Source organism: Molothrus aeneus, chromosome 3, assembly GCF_037042795.1.
Source record: "Molothrus aeneus isolate 106 chromosome 3, BPBGC_Maene_1.0, whole genome shotgun sequence".
Classification (NCBI taxonomy): domain Eukaryota; kingdom Metazoa; phylum Chordata; class Aves; order Passeriformes; family Icteridae; genus Molothrus; species Molothrus aeneus.
Window position 1 is genome coordinate 29,436,732 of NC_089648.1, and position 18,899 is coordinate 29,455,630.

Genomic DNA, 18,899 nt, shown 5'->3' on the forward strand with positions numbered 1-18,899 from the left:
ATTTTCATGTTAGTCAGTGGAAAAAAAAATAAATCTAAGTTTGGGGTTATGCCACTGGTCTGGCAGTACTTGAAGGTATTAGTTTTGAAATATCCACTCTCATCCTCTATATTTCTCCAGTGAACAGCTTGGCTGATTGGGTGGTGTATGGGTGGGGGAAGGCTTAGCAGCATGCATTTCACATACAAATGTGTATGTGTTTTATGTACATGCAGTATCTTTTTCTACTCATCTTTTTCAATTGGGGAGTGCACTGTTTTAAAATGAGACCCTAGAAGATAAGTGAGGCATGGGAATGGGGTGGCTTTACACTGCAGAAGAATACTTGTCTTTGTAGCATCTTGTTAGTGTGAATTAATTGGGCAGTGAGTCTGAGTGGCATTCCAGCATGTCTGGGACAGATCTTTTCTTGAGGAGGCCTATCTGTGAGGCTAAAGGTCTGGAAATTCCCACCCAGGATGGACTTTCTTCAAAGCACTCTGTAAAGCGAGCAAGGGGTCTCATGTATTAATCAGCACAGTTCATCATGCAGAAGAGGAAATCCTTTAGTAAATCCCTCTTTATTAATAGGTGAAGACTGGTTGAGCTAATTGGCTTGGAAAGTTCAGGGAAGAGAAAAGCAGAAAAGCTGGTAGGGAATACATTTCATTTGCTCTTCTTTTAAAAGCAGTCAACTAGCACAGAACTAAGCATTCTCTGAGCCCTGCCTCTTCAGACCCTGCTCTCACTTGTCCAGCAGAAAATTCACTCAAACAAATTTGTTTTCTTTGAAATAACAATATTTGCAACTTGACTTTCAAGCACTATGCAAAACCCACATGTTTTATCTCTGCATGCACGGAGAGACTGAAATGCAAAGGCAAAAGCCATATAAGATAAAAGAATGAGATTTGGCTTTTAGCTGAAACAGGTTGAGCAAGCCTTCCTGTATCTCCCTTCTTCTAACTACTCACTTATATATTAAACAAGCATATGAGACTGGGCTTGTAAATATGGGTTGGATATTTGTCTCCACATGGAAAACTTTTGGTGCCTAATGTGTGTTCTTAGGGTATGGGCTATAGGTGCAGTTGCAAGAAAAAGAATTGCTCCGCTGTGATTTCCCAGCCCTGTGACAATAAAAGAGCTTCCCTTTTGTTCAGGTAGAGAGTTCTGGTCTCTCCTGGAGCTGAAACCATGGAATTTTCTTCCTGCTGTGAGAAAAGGGTTGCAGCATCTTTGCTGTCTGTGATATCTTTCTTGCCCCAGGTTATGGGGTTGGGGGTTGGAAAAGGGAGGCATCCTTTGCTGAGGTTGCTTTGGTTGTCTAGAGAAGATTAGGGAAGACTGCATCCAACAGTCCGCAAAAGGATACCTATAAGAAATTAAATGGATGCTGGACAGACTCATTTAGGTCTCAAAAGGTCCAAATAGCTGCCTGTGCTGATTTGCTTTCTAGAGAAAAATGACTCCCTGTTGTCACTAGCTTCTTTGGATAATGAGACACAGCTAAGAATTGTAACTAACCACTCTGTGCAGTCTTTCATGCCAGGTTATCTGTGTGTTGTTTGCAATGTTAGTCCTACAAATGGGTGGTCAGTTGGGTCTCACCAAGGGACGTGGTGAAAACCAAAGTTAGGAGTGCTGTGATGCATGGCTAAGCTTTGAGGTAGTCAGTGGGTAGGGTGGGATGAGAGCTGCTGAAATTAAGCAGCTTTCTAATCCAGCACAGCTTGCTATTTTCATCACTCGTGTCACATACTGCACTGTCTAGATTTAAATAAAAATTTAAAGACTGGTTCTGGAGGATAGAGGAGAGGGTGTTTCTCACAGACAAGGAAGACTGGGCTACGAGTGGAAGGACCAGGATATGGGTCCCAATATGGAAGGTATAGTGAAGGTGAGGATGAAGGACTCCTGCACTGCTTTTGTCTGATCTGTGTGTGTGTGACCTTGATTAGGACATGTCTTCATGCCTCTCCTTTTCCCCATGACATTGCTGTGCTGTGGTGGTCTCTGCAGCAGAGGAGGTGTTGTGGGAAGTAAATTCCTGTAGCAAAATAAGAATGTAGCAGCCCATGGCAGCTGCACACACTGGCGGTACAGTGCTGGCAGCTCACCACCCACAGAGATGGCTGTTGTCAGCTGTACATGGCTACACGGGGGACAAAGCTGCTTGTGAGTCAGAAAGCAGATTATGAGAGAGCTCCCTAGCTCTGACAACCTTTCCAAAACAAGCCAGCATTTGAGATTTGGTCAGGTTATGCTATTCACTGTTACCAAACTGCAGTGGGGAAGCAGAATTTGCATGTGTCTTGCATAGTAGTGCTGTCCTGTGATGTCTAGGATGTTCAACCTTCTCAATTATTGCCTGAACAATTTGTGTGACGTCCGTTCACTCAATGCTCCCCTGTTCTGCAGATCCTGGTTTGTCTTTAAGCTTGTCACTGATTTCTGGGCATAAGTCCACTTCAACAGGAGCCTTTCTTTGCCTTTCATACATACTGGATTGAGCAGCCTCATGACAACATTGCCAGTTTCTAATTTATGGGAATTTTTTTCTCTCTATTTACCCCATGAGTAAAAAGCTTCAAAGTGCATCTCTGCTATCCTGGGATGCTCTGACTTCATCACTGGTGAAAGAAACATCCCTGCCTTCTGGGGGGCATCTGAATTTGATGGGAACCTGCAGCAATCTGACAGCGTTGCAAGGACCAAGTACCCTTGCTGAGCTACACCCAAGCAGGACAGCACAGTGACAGTGAAAGGAGATATTGTGGTCTCTCCATTGAGCTCCTGTAAGGAAAAGCCCCAGTTTAGTTTTGCCCTTTCTCAAGGCTAAAACTAAAACAGACTTAAACCAAGCAGACCATAACTCTAAACTGTGAGAAGACACTTCTGTCTCACCTAGAAGGATTAGCATTTCTGTTCTGGTTATTTCCAGTAAAACTGAGAAAATAAGATGTTAATGGGACACAAAGCAGCACTCCTTGGCACTTGACATCTCGCTGTTGTACTTCCCTCACCGCTGCCCTCATCACTGTGAGCCACGTTAGCTCACCAGCCCTTTGGTGCAGAGCATCTGCTCTGGCTCACAGCGAGGAGCTGCCTGCAGCCCAGCTTTGTTTTAGGGTGCCTGGCACGCTGGAGTAGGTTACCTGGGTTTGGCTCACTAGAATTGCTCCTAACCAGCTAATTCTGCTGCAAAGGCAGAGTGCCCTGCCTTGTGTTCTGCAGCAGCAGCATCTTAACAAGGTTGGTGAAGGACCCTCAGTTCAACACTACCTCTTTACCCCTTTCATCACTGCTGTTGCCAGCAAGCTCTTCCAGAGTTAGGCTGTGTTCTGAGAGAGAGCAGTAATTGTCTGTAATTGTTTGCTGTGTTTCTTGCCAAGGGATCCTGAAGTTCTCTATGTGCACAGAGGTTTTTTACCTTCTGGAAGCCTAGCAACTTGCTGCCTGCAGTGTGGAGGCTGCTTAAAAGAGCACTTCTGATACAGGTGCTGGATTTCAAGGGAGATACAGGAAGGCATTTGAGGGGCCTCTGGATGAGGACTCACCTTTGGAACTGGGCTAAAAACTTAAAGAGCATCATAGCAGCTTAGCAAGCCAGAATAGCCAAATACAACTTCCTTATAGCCAGCAGAAATGCTGCTTCCCCGTGAGTATAAGAAGCACCTTGAAAATCATTATCCTTTTTGCAGCTCCCTAAAGGTGTCCATGCAGGGCTCATATCACAGGTCTCTACTCCAAGACAGCCCCCATGTCAGGTGTACTGGAGCTGTTCAGTTCCCAGTTCTGGGGAGTAGCAGCATCAGCTCATTTAGACAAGCTTTCTTTTGCCTTTAAGCCAGAGAAAAAGAACAGAAACAGAAAAGGCTGTGTTGTTAGCAGTCAGGTTTTATGGACTGAATCCCTGCCTTTGTGGTGAATCTGCCTTTTGTGTTTAACCTCCTTGAACAAGTGTGAGCTCCCCAGTAGGCATTGGAGGCCAGAGCTGATGTCTGGCTCTGTAATTGCTGTTGACCTTCCTTTGTTTTCATATCCATTGGGAACCTTGGGGAATAAATGACCCCTGGTGTAGTTCTCTATACTTTGTAGTGATGGGATAACCTGCTTCAGCTCTCTCTCCAGAAAACCCAGGAACTCCAGGACTACCTGCAGAGTTAATATTTGTTGGGTGTTTTCTAGTGCAAGAGACAAGAGGAGAAAATATAATCAATTTTTAATTGATAGACACTTTCAGACATTCCCTTTGCAAGATGGTAACATAGTCCTGGAGCCTGTCCCAGTGCAAATCAAGTAAATCCCATTTTCCCAGCTGAAGAAGACTAAATATCTTCTGCATCCTTGGCTGCCCTGCTGTTCCAGTGACGTAAAGAAGCCTCTGGAGCATCCCGGCCCTGATCCTCTGTGACCCTTTACCAGCCCCAGACACTCCTGCAGTGTGCCCCGGGAGGGCACTTTCCTTGCAGCACATCCTTGCAGGTGCACTTTGTCCAGTTTCAGACCTTTTCCTCTGTCCCAGCCCCATACCTGGCACAGTTAGATTCAGTGAGGGAAGCTGCTTTCCAACCCCTCTCGCTCTTCCTCAGGAGACAGAGTGCTCTGAGTACATCTGAAGTGGCTGTGCCATTTTTTTGAGCCTTCTTTTTTCTCTTCTCTCCCCTTTTTCTCTTTCTTTTCCCTATATCACCAGCTGGCCTAGATTATAATGTGAGACCCCACTGGCTTCAATTAAGGATCAGATGTGACTGAAGAAATGGGATTGCAGCTAGGGATGGAGATGATACATGCATGGCACTAGGTCTAATCAAACAACTTCTCACATTATTCTCACTGTGAGGTGGGAGACGTGTGAGCCAAAGGCAAGTCAGCACTCGAAGCACTGGCAGCAAAGCACACATCCCCAGGAAAGCCATCCCTAATGAGCTGACCGTGCCGCTCAGCACGGCAGCCCCAGCTCAGGCAGGGCTGCTTTTAATCCACCTAAGCACAGCAAAGGGCCCAAAGACTTAGAGCTGAGAACAAGGTACCTGGAAAACAATCAGCCACATCAAACAAAGGCTGCCAGGTGGAGGGGATGATTGCACACGGGATACCCACAGATGCATTTGTGCCCCCTGGAGATGGGACACTGCGTGCCCACACGTGGGACGGTGCATGCAGCACCTTGATCTGTGGTGAAGATAGAGATGTCACTAGTGTCACAAAGCTGTTGGGTCTTGCTGGGGTCAGGCTATGGGAGGAGACTGGTGTGCTGAAGCCCTTCCCAGCACAGCTCTGTTCAGGGCAGCAGGGATGCAGAGTGACCCATGGTTGTTGGTGGACCCATGTTATGTAACTGCTGCAGATGCTGTGTGTTGCATGTTTTTGGGCCTGGCTGTGCTTGGCAACTCTGTGGACCTTTAGAGGAGGCAGATGCTCTGTGGGCATAGAAACCGTGGAAGAGCACTTGCTTTGAACCTGGAGAAGGTCAGCTGTGATTGTGTTGAAACTGCTATAAATCAGTTCTCCCTCTTACATTCAGGCTAACAGCTGTTTTGTGTTCAGGAAGCTTTCCTCATTTTAGATGGAGAGCTTCTGTTTATCCCCACACTGTAATGTTTTAATTAAGAGTTTATTGCAAGTGAAACATGTCTATCAGAGACAGTGGGGATTTAAGTCCTCTCTCATTGCGTTAAACAAGGAATAACCCAAACAGTACCAATCCAACTTTCTCCTTGCTGTGCCTCAACCATGCCCAAATCATGAGGTTACCATAAATTCTTACAAGTGCTAAAGAAGTGCAAAAGACATAGTAGTCTCCCTTTGCTGAGGAGGTGAGCACACATCACCATTCCCATTCTCACACTACTGGCGGAGAAGCTGACATGGATAGATGTGACTCACCTCCCAACATCAGGGAATTGTTGCTAGAGATAAAAATAGGACCCAGAGTCCCTGTAGCCAGTCCGTGATGTGTTGTATTGATGTATTTGGGAGGGGCCCTCCAAAACCCTTTCAGGTCTGTGGGGAGAGCTGGTGCAGATGCCTCCATCTACATTATGAAGGCAGTGTCCTTGATAACCCTGCCAAACACTGACAAGAAGGAATGACTGCTTGGGAACTTACCTGTCTGCTCAGGGAGTGCATTTTGTGCTGTATAACAGGACCAGTCATTCTGATTAGATCTGAGGATTGAATCCAAGCTGTGATACAGCTGCTGGTGCTGCAGTTCTCACATGAGAGAGCAGAGCTTGGTAGCTCCTCCAAGCAGTGCTCAGTGTGGGATGAGTGCTTGCTAAAGGTTACTCCTGCCTCAGAAGCGGGAGAGAGGTAGAATGTGGCCCCAGCCCAGTCAGAAGGGATTGTCAGACGACTTTTGCTTTTGGTGTGATGGATCCTGGCTTCAACCCCTTGGAAATCATAGGTACCTGTCTTGTCAGAGGTGCTCGGGGTGACCATGCTGGGTGAGGCAGCTGCTCCCTGGTGAATCCCTGTCTGTTGCCCTGTTCCAGTCCCCCCCGTGGTGGAGCCGGCCTTCCAGGACGTACGGCAGGGCATGGGGCACAGCGTCACCCTGCGCTGCACCATGCTCAAGGGCAGCCCCATGAAGGTGGCCACCTCCATCTGGCGCTTCAACGGGAGCCTCCTGGCGCAGCCCCTGGCAGAGCAGCAGGACTACTCGGAGCTCAAGGTGGACAGCGTCAGCCGGGAGACCAGCGGGAACTACGAGTGCAGCATCTCCAACGACGTGGGGGTCTCCACCTGCCTCTTCCAGGTGTCTGGTAAGTCACAGAATGCACATCAGAGCAAGCTGTTGGATGGGGTCATGTATCAATTCAGGGGACCCCCAGCCAGGGAATAATGTGCTCTGACTCCGTGATTCAGGAGGCTGAACAACTGCTTTATTAAGCTATATTATATTACACTAATACTACACTACAACTGTACTAAAGAAGTACTCAGGAAAACCCCATGACTGTCTGGAGACAGCCATGACACAGCTTTGACCTAACTGGCCAATCAATCCAAACAATCATCACCTTCAGTAATACAATCTCCATAACACATTCCACATGTGCCAAACAACAGGAGCAGCAAGTAGAGATAAGAATTGTTTTCTCTTCTTCTCTGAGCTTCTCACTGCCTTTCCCAGGAAAAATCCTGGGAGAGAGAATTATGTCTCTCTCTGTTCAGAGAATGTGAATAGCACAGTCATAGGAAGCTTGCTCCTCATAAACTGGTGCCACTACAGTGAGTCTATTGCTTCCTGGGTGCCCAGCATTCTGTTCAGGAGGAATAATTTTCCATAAGCCAGCAGAGAGATCTGTCTCCATCATTCAGGCAGATGGACCTGGAGAAGCTAAGTGCTAGCCCCTGTTAGATTTTAGCAGTGTTTGACCACTTACAGGACTTAAACTCAAGGCCACAATCAGCTTTGAAGCTTAGACAACCTGTATCATTGATAAGTATTGACCAAGAGGAAGTGAAAAGCTCTGTAGATCCCTCCAAGAGGCTCCAAACCATCTGATTTCCTCTTTAAAAGCAAAGAAAGAAACAAAAATAAACAAAACCTGTATTATGTATTCCCATGCCTTCTCTATGACTCCTGTCTGTCTGTGTCTCACAGTGCTTTCTAGAAAAAGCATGAGCTGGGAATGGCTGCTAGTCCACAGTGGATTTGCTGCTCAGTTTTCTTTGAATCCATCATCCACTGTAACAGACCTCCTCTGCAGCATCTGCAACTGCACAGAGGGATGGCAGAGTTATAGCATCTAAAACTGCACATCTGACCTGGCCTCTCCAGCTGATCATTAAATCTGCTTTTCCCATGACCCCAGAACTGACTTGGGCACAATTTTCTAGAAGAGCTCTCCTATGAAATTGCCTTAATAAGCAATAAATTCAGTCCAAATACTCAGGTTTGAGTCCAGGCCAATTTATAATACTTTTCAAGCCTGGGTTGAGAAAAATGAGAATGAATGACATCCAGAGAGGCCTGATTTTGAAGCAAGCCTTTCCTAGGGTTTGGGAAAGCTCAGGTATGCTGTAATTCTGGGATGCTTACAGAAATGGGGGAACCCAAACTACTTCTACTATTTGGGTCCCTTTTCAACCCCTTGAGATTTCTTGGCATTTGTCTTGCAGCAAATTTTGCTTGAAAGCTTTGGCCCTCTCTACCCTCTCTACCCTTTTCATATGCTTGTAACTCTCGCATCACTAAGTGATAGCAAACCAAATCCCTCTATCACAGAAAACTGCATCCCTGTCAAGCCTGGGAATGCTCCCAGGAATTTCTCACTGGTGGCAGCAACAAATACTCATTGGCACCCTGTGTGCCATGCTGTGCCTCAGATAAGATCCCCTCAGCAGAAAGTAGGATTCATGCCTAGAGACACTGATCAGGAAAGCAGCAAGCCTTTATTTTTCCTGCATCCCTTCTCCTTTTCCAAGACATTGATATCTGATTGTAGCTGTTCAACTCCAGACATCTCTGCCTGTGTCCTGGACAGTTACAAATTAATCAAGCCTTCTGAGCCTGTAGAGCAACCTGAAAAATATTCCAGTGACTAGACTGCTCTACTTGGACTCAGGATTGCAGGAGTTTTAATTCCCATCAACCACAGCTTTCCCATCTGAGCAGAGAAAGTGGCATGGTCTCTTTTTGTTTCTGTTTCTTCTCTGTGGAAAAAAATACCAAAAACCTTCCTATGCGACAGAAAGCGACTCATTTTTGACTGTGGGGCATTCAGGTGCACTGAAAATACAGTACATGTATCTCACATGTATCTGACCAGGATGGGATTCTTTTCTTCTATGGATGAGTGATTAGGTTTCCAAAACGTTTTGGAAGGATAGTGAAACATCCAACCCATTCCTCTAGAGGAAGTTACCAGGGCAGCCCCTGCTGTTCATCATCTGCTCCCTCACTAGCCACAAGCACAGAAGAGCCTCAAAGAGAGACATGGATAATCTTCAGCTTTTCCCATCAGCTGTAAGCAAAAGACAAAACTTTCCAGCAGTAGTAAAAGCTTCCAGAAGGAAGTTCTGAAAGTATTTTGATATGCAGCAATTCTATCAAAAAGCACCTGGTTTTTTTCTAGCTTCTATTTCTATCTTGTAGTCAATTAATAATGAATTAATATCATGCAAGATGATGATTATCATCAGTTCTGATTTTATTCCGAAATCCATTATAAAGCTTGACTTCCATAGTCAATACAAGTTGAATAAGCAGCAATTAGTCTCTGAGGTGGTTCTGAACTTCTTGCTTGCGCAAAAATTCAAGTCAATAAAAATAATAAGAGAAAAAGAACTTGGAAATAAATATCAATATTATATATCTGAGTTCATAAAAAATAAACATTGAATCCTGTCGAGCCTAATTATAACCACACAGAATGCAGGGCCGGTGATTCAAGTGGAAAGGTGCAGCAGACATCCTGAGGAGGTGGTGTTTATTCCTGTTCTGCTCTCCACCATCCCCTGCTGCCCAGGCACCTTTCTGGTCTCTGCTGGTTCAAACTGGACCTGAACCCAGTCAGTTGTCTTTCATTCAGGTCCGACTTCTGCCTGGCTCAGGACAGAACCTGCCAAAAATTGAAGTTCACTGGGTGAAATGATCATAATTTCAAATAGGGCAAAACCAGTTGTGGGTAAGACCTTGAGTTGCCTGTGCTCCCTGTGCATTAGTCCTCCAGCTGCTGGGCTGCATGGCAGGAGCCTTCAAATTCTGTTTGGTCATGATTCAGGACAGAAACTGCTGGGGAAATGACGGGTAGTCCCTTCTTCTCTGAACTGCTCGTTTTCTCTCTGGTACGTCTTTCCTTCTGTGTTTCCCTTCTCCAGCTGCACTTTGTTTTTAAGGAGAGACATGGGTTTGAAAAAGACATCTCCGCCCCTGTCAAAGCTCCCACTGCTTTTACCCAGGCTGAGGTCACTGTCCTCTTTGCTGCCGAGTTGACTGTTGTGTTACAAAGAGGCTGGAGCACTGTGTTGCCAAGGCAGGGGAGATGCAGAAGGAGCAAGGTCTCCTTTTTAATGCCATGGTCTCTGTGTGATAAATAACACTTTTCCTATGACCTACTGGCCAAATGATCTTTCCTCAGGGTTTGTTAGCAGGAGTCTCTGTAAAGCAGCAGATGAAACGGGAGAAATGCCAGTTTAAAGCTGTTACTTCAATCTAAACTACAAAGCAAGAGAGAAAAGATTAGAGCTGGTTCCAGCTGGAGAACTGGAGTTGTTCCCACCTTCTCAGGTGCTGGTCATGTCCCACTGGTGTTGCAGGGCTACTAATCCTCCCAACAGTTTAGGCTGTGAAAGCAGTAGTGATTCACAGAAAACAGTGGCACATTTGTGCAAAGTAAAGGTGTCCATTGTGTTAGAGGCAGGTCGATAAGCTGGGTGAGTGGAGCTCTTCCACTCTCACCACGTGTCTTTGTAATTTCTGTTCCCCTTGATCCCACTCTTTTACTTTCCTCCCTCTTTTTTCTTTTCTCCCCTCCAGCAAAAGCTTATAGCCCAGAGTTTTACTATGACACTCCCAACCCCACCTTGAGCCAGAGGCAATCCAAGAATTACTCTTACGTCTTGCAGTGGACCCAGAAGGAGCCTGATGCTGTGGATCCCATCCTCAAGTACCGCCTGGAAGTCCGGCAGGTAAGGTCTGCTCTCCTGTAGCCCCAGCACATGGCCTTTGAGGAAGCAATTACACCAATGTTTTCTTGCTGATCGAGAGCTGAAAGTGATGAAATTGGCAGATCCTGACAGTCTTGCACCTTTTCCACTGAATGGAAGAGACAGGCCAAGTGCACAGCTCAGTTTTCACTTTTACCTTTGGGGTTGGGTACAGTTGAGGTCTTTCAAAGCCCTGTGGCCCCACTTGGGCTGTTCATGCTCAGTGTTTTGAATGGGGTTTCAGTGGGAACAATGCCTTACAGTCATTAGTTGGTGGTGTAGATTTTGTAGGCCAAAGATTCAAACGAGTGGAATTCCATCCTCCTCACTCGTATGGAAAAAAGGGAATAAGCTGAAGAGCTCTCCAGGCAGGAACTGCAGGAAGAAGTCAATGGCTGTTTGTGTTGCAGAAGGGCTTTCATCCTGTCACACTAACTAAGCTATTTGGACTGTATGAACTCTGCAGGGGAAGAGAAGTGGGTTTCAAGTCTTCTGAGTTTGAAGGAAAATCATACTGGGGGTTGGGGGCTGGGGTAGAGAACTGAGTGAAATCTGAAGACATCACTGGTTGGAGAAGGTTAGGGAAAAGAGTTTGATGTGTTTAAAGAGCACATTATCTTAGCAGGATTGCCAGGTGCTTTCATCCACACCCAGCAAAGTACCCGCATTCAACATTTTTGAAAAATGGGGACACGTAAAATTGGTGGTTCGTGCCATTCACTGGTAGCTGAGTAGCAAATGCATTTTGCAAGGAAAATTTTGTTTACTGTAGATAGAAAACAAAATAATTAAAAAGATTCAAGTGTCTCTTTCCTCTAGTTCTGCACAGTAGGCTCCAGTTTTATGTCTCCATTTGATTGTGAGCTCTCTGGGGTGGGACAGCCTTTGTTTGTTACTCACACTGTATGGAGCACATTGTCAGTACTTAATAATAATACAGGACCCGGGGGAGCCTCTAATAATGAAGGCAGTTTGTCATAGTAGGTCTTCCCTCTGAGCCAAGTTTTGCTATTATCAGCACTGCAACTCAATGAACAAATTTGTGGGTTTTATCCTTCTCCAGTAAGTTGAGGTTTTTTTCCTTTTTGCACAGTGTCTAAAAGTAATCTTGGTTCTATCCTTCTTTGAGCTCCTACTAAAAGGGATCAAGAGAAGGGAAAATCACTTTTCTGCTTTAAGTTACGACATGGAGGGAGCTGAGTGCCATGCAAATTTAAACACACACACCCAGTTTGGTTCATACCCCACTGGTTACTGCCATTACTGTTTTGTAGCATCACGATGTAGCTGTGACTACTGAGTGTTGTGTTTTAGAGGAGCATGGTACTGAGGCCCTGCTGTAGCCCAGTCATATGTATGGGAAAGCTCTTGGAAATGGCTACAGGTGTCATCCTGGTGGCCTGGGACTGAAGAAGGATAGGCAGAGAGAGGAGGAGAGAGGGAAGCTTTGTAAACACTTCTCGTCAAGCACGAGAAGGAAACACTTTGTTGTGATACTGCTGTAAAAAAGGAACCCTTCCCTGGATGAAACTAAGACACATTGGAAAAGGTTTTCATGGCATTTCCTCCTCCTGGCTTTTCTCCAGTGAAAACATTTGCATTTCATGGTGAGGTCTCCACTTCCATGAGCCATACTGAGGTCTTATGGAGCCCTTTTCATTTCCTTGTCCCAGAGGATCACATCCCCTCTCACATCCAGCCTGCTGCTTCCCTTTGTTCATGTGCTGCCTTCCTGGTGTTTTCATTGTGACATCTCACTTGGGCTCCAAGCAGCCTTGTGCCACCTTCTGACCTTTAACTCCTTCCCTTGCTCCATCACCTTCTCTCATTCCTGTAGATTCTGCTGCTTTATCACATCTTCTTCTCTGTGCTGGGGCCCCTGGACTAAGTTGTGCATCCTTCTGTTTCATTGTTGGACTGCAAAACGTAGTGGCCTTAGTGAATATAACTGAAAAGCTCAAAAGCCTAAAAGTGTTACTGACTGGAGAGCTCTTAAGAAAGGGGATTTGTCTGCCTGAGCGTGGAGCTGCTGTTTGCCTGTGCACACTCCTCACTGGACATGCTGGCTTTACAGGCATGAGCTGTGGTGGCACAAAAACCCTCCTAGAGAGCTCAGATAGGAGTGGAATATTCTCCTTAGGTGAAATAGGCCTTACATGTGGCCAGACACAAGTGATTTATTGCCAGCATCAAGCTGGGGAAAGCTCACCCAGCCAGCCAACCCACTTTCTCCCCCATTCCCTGGAGTTCTGCAGCCCCAGTGATCATGGCAAGGGCTCTTCAGGACAAATGAAGTGGCAGCCTGCAGTCTTGGGTTAGTGAGGGGCTGTCAGGGGGAAGAGTGGAGGAAAAGAGGAGAATTAACTCTTGCTGAGCTGGAATGCAAAAGGCAACCTGCTGGGATGCCCACTGGTTGCAATTTAGTTTGCTAGTTTTCATTTCACACTCCCTGGTTTGCTCAAGGAGCTCTTGGCATATGTAATGTGAAGATGCCCAAGTAGGAGGATGCTTTGCAAGGCACCTGGGAATGCTTGAATTAAATTTGCTTGCTGCAGCTGCTGAAATTGGGGCTGGGTGAGAGTCAGAGTGCTGCTTATTAATTGGCTGGCGCCATGCCTCCTCCAATTCTTCCTGTTCAGAAGCTTCCTAGGGCATTTTGGGGGGGATTGCAAGCAGTCTGGGGGAATTTGGTTTCCTAAGCAATGTGTGGGGGCTCCCAGCAAGATGGGCAGATGCACTTCCACCAGAGCTGATTGTTCCCAGTGCTGCAGGGCAGGCTGAGCGGCACAACAGACACACCAGTGCCAGCAGAATAAGAATTAACTTTTGATTAAAACCATATAGGCAGCTTGACAGCTTGGAGCCACTGACCCAGGAAAGTACATATGATAGCAACTTGGAGCAAGCTTCTTGTGAAGCCTCTACTCTACGTCCCAGCAAAGAGGCTGTAATTTCTTGGAGGGGACTGTTCAGGTGGGCTTAGGCAGTGGCATTGCTGATGACAATTCAGAGGGGAAAACGTGCCCAGCGAAGAACAGCAGGGGCCTCACAGCTGTCTGTCCTGACAGCTTGGGTGGTTTTTCCTTTCTTGCTGCAAGGCAACTGATCCAAATGCCAACCACCTTGCTCCACCTTACCCAGTGACCTCGATGAGGTCACAGCCTTGGGTGGTTTGGTTGTGGGCAGATGCCACAAGGCTTTAGGGCTATTTGTTTGGTCAATTTTTTTTTCTTCCATGTATTCTTGCAGTGTAGAAAAGGCTATGAAGTACTGCCTTCCAACTGAAAATTATTTTCATTGCTTGGGGATTCAAAGCAGCCTCCCCAAACCAGATCTTTGCTTAAAAAATAAAAAGCCTTTTAAGTTGCTTGTTTTCTCTATGTATTTTATACCCGTCCCAGGGCTCTGCTCTAACATTAAAGAGAAATGAAAAGCCATCTAATACTGCAAGCAGGTTGCATCATGGAGGAAAGATCTAAGTTGGGCTGGTGGTTATGGTTTTGGGGGATTTTTGTGGCAGAATAACTGTGCACTTAATGAGCTGGAATCCATCTGTGACCTGAGGCTGCAAGAGAAAGAGGAAGGAGAAGCTCTTGGTGCAGTAGGAAAGTTTAATCTTCATTGTTCCCCTCAAGGCGACCTGAGGCTGCTGTGTCCTCTGTACCTTCTCATACACAGGCTCAGGCCAGAACTGGGCCAGCTTTATATATTCCTGGCTTTCCCCTCCTCAGAGCAGGCTGAGTCTACATGCCAGACAGACCCCTGAAATTTGCACTGGGCCAGGCCCCAGACCTATTTGCTAAATTGCTCCCTGGGTTGTCACTTCAGATTAATTCCTGTCAGGGAGACCATCTAATGAGACTGGCCCTGTGCAATGCCTGAATAATTGTATGGTCCCTCTTTGTTTCTACTTACATCCCCTCCATGTTGGATAAACATTCCCTGCTGTCTACAAAACTCATCTGGGCTTGGGAGCCGGCTGCCACTTGCCTCATCAGCCATCCAGAGCAGCATTAATGAGAGCTGCGGCCATGGGGAGCCTGCATACCATGTGGGGAGGTGACAGATAACAGAGCAGTTGGGACAGACACAGGACAGGGGCGTTAGCAGGAATTTAATGACTGTGATTAGAGTGGAAGGTTAACTCTGCTGATGGCCATCCCAGCACAGCGGGAGAGGTTTTATGCCGAGGTCCACGGACTATGGATCTGTATGACTTAATTTCTTCCTCTGAGTTGTTCTTTTTCTCTCCTCTGAGCCCACTTGGGCAGTTTCTGTCTGCTGCAGCCTGTCTTTGGTTTCATGGGCTCCTGGAGGCAGTCAGCCTTCGGAAGGCAGGGGCGTCTCTCCCTATATGCACAGAGCAGGGGTGGTACTGCACCACAGGGAGGGTGAACAGCAGTGCACCTGCCCACACTTCCCTGTGGATGTTTGTTTGAGAATGCCTTTGGGTCATAGGTTAGAAATGCTGTGACTGCAGAAAGGTGATGTACTTGAGCAGTGGTGGCTCTTGTAGCAGCCCAGCGGTGTATCCTGGGCTGAACAAAATTCCTTTTCTTGAACAAAATTCCTTTTCTTCTGCACATGCAGCCATGGCTTCAGGCAAGGATCAAAAAACGAGCAGCTGGTGCCTTAGGGGGTGCCTGGGGGCTGCACCTCGGAGTGAGGGAGGGAGGAGGACAGGACACCAAAGGCTTGGTGAGGAGGCAGCTCTGCACAAGGCAGAGTTCAGTGTGGCAGAACTCGCTTTACAAAGGCTCTGACATTTTGCTGGCTCCACAGCACAACGCTGCCATTGCCAAGGCAACTGCTGCAGACCAGGTTGGGTCTGCAGCCCTCATCCCAAGGCTCTCTGGTGCATTGTGACCCCACTGGCCCCATCCATACAGTACTATTGCAGGGAGGTTTTCAGCTGGGGGATGCTGCAAGAGTTAAGGAGATGATACCTGGTTTAGGACTTAACTAAAAAGCAGTCAGGGCTATCCTAGTTTTCATACTAGAAAATGAAAAGCTTAAAGAGGAGTTGTAGCTTGTGAGCTAGGGAGGTATCCATCCTGCTCTGGATAAAATATGCTGTTTGGTGCACTGGCCTGGTGTTACCTGGAAAAAGGGAATACGGTGCCACATCCACCAAAAAATCCTCCAGCTGACAGGCTGCTTAATTGGACAGGCCAGTTTGATGTCCAAGGTAGGACACAGACTGGGCACATGGAACAAGGATGTGTGAGTTCATTTACCCAGAGCATCACAGTTACAGCTGGCTGCGACCAGGAAGGGAGTGTGGCTTTTCCTGAAGCAGCACATGGTAGCCTCATCATTGCACTTGATGCAGGCTCTGCTGGTGCTCTCTCACTGGTGTTAGGACTGGGGACTCCAGTGACTTGGCTTCACAGTGTTTGCCCAGCACTGAATCTCAAAGCAGACCTTCTGTTACAGGATGGCTCATAAGTCACATCTGTCAGAAAGCTTCTCTGGTCCTCTCTTCTTCTTTTGCCTCCCTTGTCTGCCAGTTTGATGCTTGATCACAGGCTGCTGTCATATTGGATATCAAATCAACACAATTCCATCTACCTGCAGAACCATCCTCTGTAGTGGAAAAGGTCTTTTTTTTAAGCTCTAACTATCCTATCTCCCTACTGATGCTCTTTTTTTTAATTTCAACTTTTGTTCAGGCAGTAAGAATAGGCAGATTATATCTGTGCTCTCAAGACAATTGCATTCAGTTGTGCTAGTGGCCTACGTGATGCTGGGCAGGATTCATCCCTTAGGAAGAGGTGGAAAAGGATGCAGAAATAAGCCAGTGCCAGTGGGAGGTGTGCTTGGTGGATGGTTTGAACAGCCATCACGATGCAAAGCCAGGGAAAGCAAGAGGGGGGAGAGGAGGCTCTGCCTTTCTAGGCTGCAGAGGAGGAGGAGTTTGGGACTGAGTGTCAGCTGCATGCCCCTGGAAGGAGAGCTGGCTGATCAATAACAAATGGTGGACAAGCAGTCCTTGAAGCTTAATAAGATTGCTGTGCAGGACCTGGAAGTGAAGCAGTGACTTTGCCACGGGCATGTGGGAGTGAAGACAGCAGGATCTTACCTCAGCTGTGCTCTCTCTGCCTGGAAATGGGACACACCATCAGTCACTGCAGCTGATAGCACATTGAGCCATCTCTATTTTCATCCCTAGCAATCTGTCACAGAAGGTGCTGCTAGAACAAGGTCTTCTCCACCTCTGTTATAAGGGAAGATCCCAGGATAGCTGAATGTTTGGTGGGGATGGAAACAAGGAGCTTTTTCCGTGTTTCATGTTTGTACTCTGTGTTGGCTAAGTCGACAGCAGCAGAGCCTCCAGCAGCACAAAGGAAGGGAGTTTTCCCCTGGCCATTCCCACTCACTGCAGGTGGAGATGTCTGCCGGGCCATGGCTGCTGTTGGCTCTGTCAGCCAGAGGACCAGAGTGTTTTCTACAAGGGTGGCCAGGAAAGCTTGGCACAGGCCTGACCAGCACTGATGGGTCAGGTGTGATCTCAGTGGAAATGACTGGTAGCCATGGGATAAGGTTTCCCCCTTTGGTAGTCTAATAGTTTCCAATGCCACAATTAGGACTTCTTCCCTTTGCCCGTGAGAACTTAGCATATGATGCTTAACTACTGAATTAGTTTGATTAATTCTGTCTTTTTCCATTCACAAATTGCTCTTCAGTATGATACATGGCTTTTCTGAGCTGGTTTTCCCTAGTCCACAGGTCATTTGTAAGCAGTTAGTTGGAAAAATTAGTAATATGAGCAGTGGCAGATCAGTTATGCTTCAGTCTAAGGTATAATTTCTCTTCTGTGATCATCCAAAGTAAGTAAAGTGTAGTTGATTGACCGTGGCTGGATGCCAGTTGCCCACCAAACTGCTCTATTATTCTCCCCTCCTCAGCAGTACAGGGGGAGAGAAAATAAGATTGAAAAAAACACGTGGGTCAAGATAAAGTCAGTTTAATAACCAACTTCTAAGGCCATGCACAGAATCAAAGGAAAACAATTGATTCTCTACTTCCCAACAGCAAGCAATGTCCAGTCCCTTTGTGGGAAGCAGGTCCTCAGTACATGCAGCAGTTGCTCTGGAAGGCAAATGTCACAGCCATACTTTCATAACCCTTTGGTCGATTTGGATCAGCAGTTCTGGATATGACATCCCCTCCCAAGATCTTGCCCACCCCCAGCCTGCTGGTGAGGGGAGAGTGTTGGAGAGGCAGCACTGGTGCTGTGGGAACTCTGCTTAGCAGTAGCCAAAACACTGGTGTGTTATCAAGTTCTTTCTAGCTACCCACACAAAGCACAGCATTGTGAGGGCTCCTGTCGGGAAAATTACCTGTGTCTCAGCCAGATCCAAAGCCTAAGGTAACCTGCCCAAAACAGGGTAGGTGACAGTGTTACAAGGTGTCTGGCCATTCATCAGGTGCCTGGCAGAGAGATTTTGTCTTAGCATTAACTTTTTTAAGGACTGCTCCTGATGCCATTCAAGTACTTAAATGGGCAAGAGGGAAAGCAGGATATTGTTTAGCTTTCCTAGTACAAGGGAATATTTCGAGCACATGTCCCAGTTTTAGCTGTGTTCAGAATAGTTACAGTTACTGAGAAGAGCAATTCAAATAATCTTGCTGGACAGGCTCATATGATCTTAAAACACATCTAGAAGGAAAATCTCATGTCTTTCTAGCTCCTAACACCACTGTTCAGTGTTCATTTTGGGTAAGAAAAATGTGAGAGAGGAGATAATCAGATTCCCCAAACCAATAGACTCCTCATAGCAGCTTTGCAGGGTACAGATGTTGTTTCCACACCACTGTGCTTGTTTATATCCAGCAGGCTCTTGGCTTGTGTTTTACAGAGCTAAGTACAGAATGAAAAATGCTTACTCAGTATCAAAGTCAGTCTTTTTTGTGCATCTCTTATCCACACTCCTTCGGTGGCTTCAAGGGGTTCATGCTTGAGTATTGAGTCTTTCTGAAAGTCCCTGTTGATAGGCTGTGATGTGGCTTCCTCCTGATTGCTCATCTGTTCTTTTTAGTAGTCAGTCTGTGTTCCTCCTACTGCTTCACCATCTTTTCTTTATGGACCTTTGTGCCTTTTCCTGCTCCCCTTCCTATATTCCACCTCTTCCTTCTTTTGTTTCTGTTTCCTTTTTCTGGGTTTGTTCTGGTTTTTGTTTCTTTTTTCCCCTGGCTCTCACTTCCTAGAACGCATTGGAGAGAAGAGATAAGAGTGTGTGAAGGAGAAGGGTTTG

At 46.5% G+C, this 18,899-nt stretch overlaps 1 protein-coding gene across 1 annotated transcript in view; it reads left to right on the plus strand.

The window, feature by feature from the left end:
- MDGA1 (MAM domain containing glycosylphosphatidylinositol anchor 1) overlaps positions 1–18,899 on the plus strand; it is a 139,583-nt gene that overhangs the window by 84,947 nt on the left and 35,737 nt on the right. The window contains exons 9-10 of the mRNA XM_066546548.1: positions 6,480–6,749; positions 10,472–10,623. Coding sequence (XP_066402645.1) covers positions 6,480–6,749; positions 10,472–10,623 — 422 coding nt within the window. The remainder of the gene's footprint in view (positions 1–6,479; positions 6,750–10,471; positions 10,624–18,899) is intronic.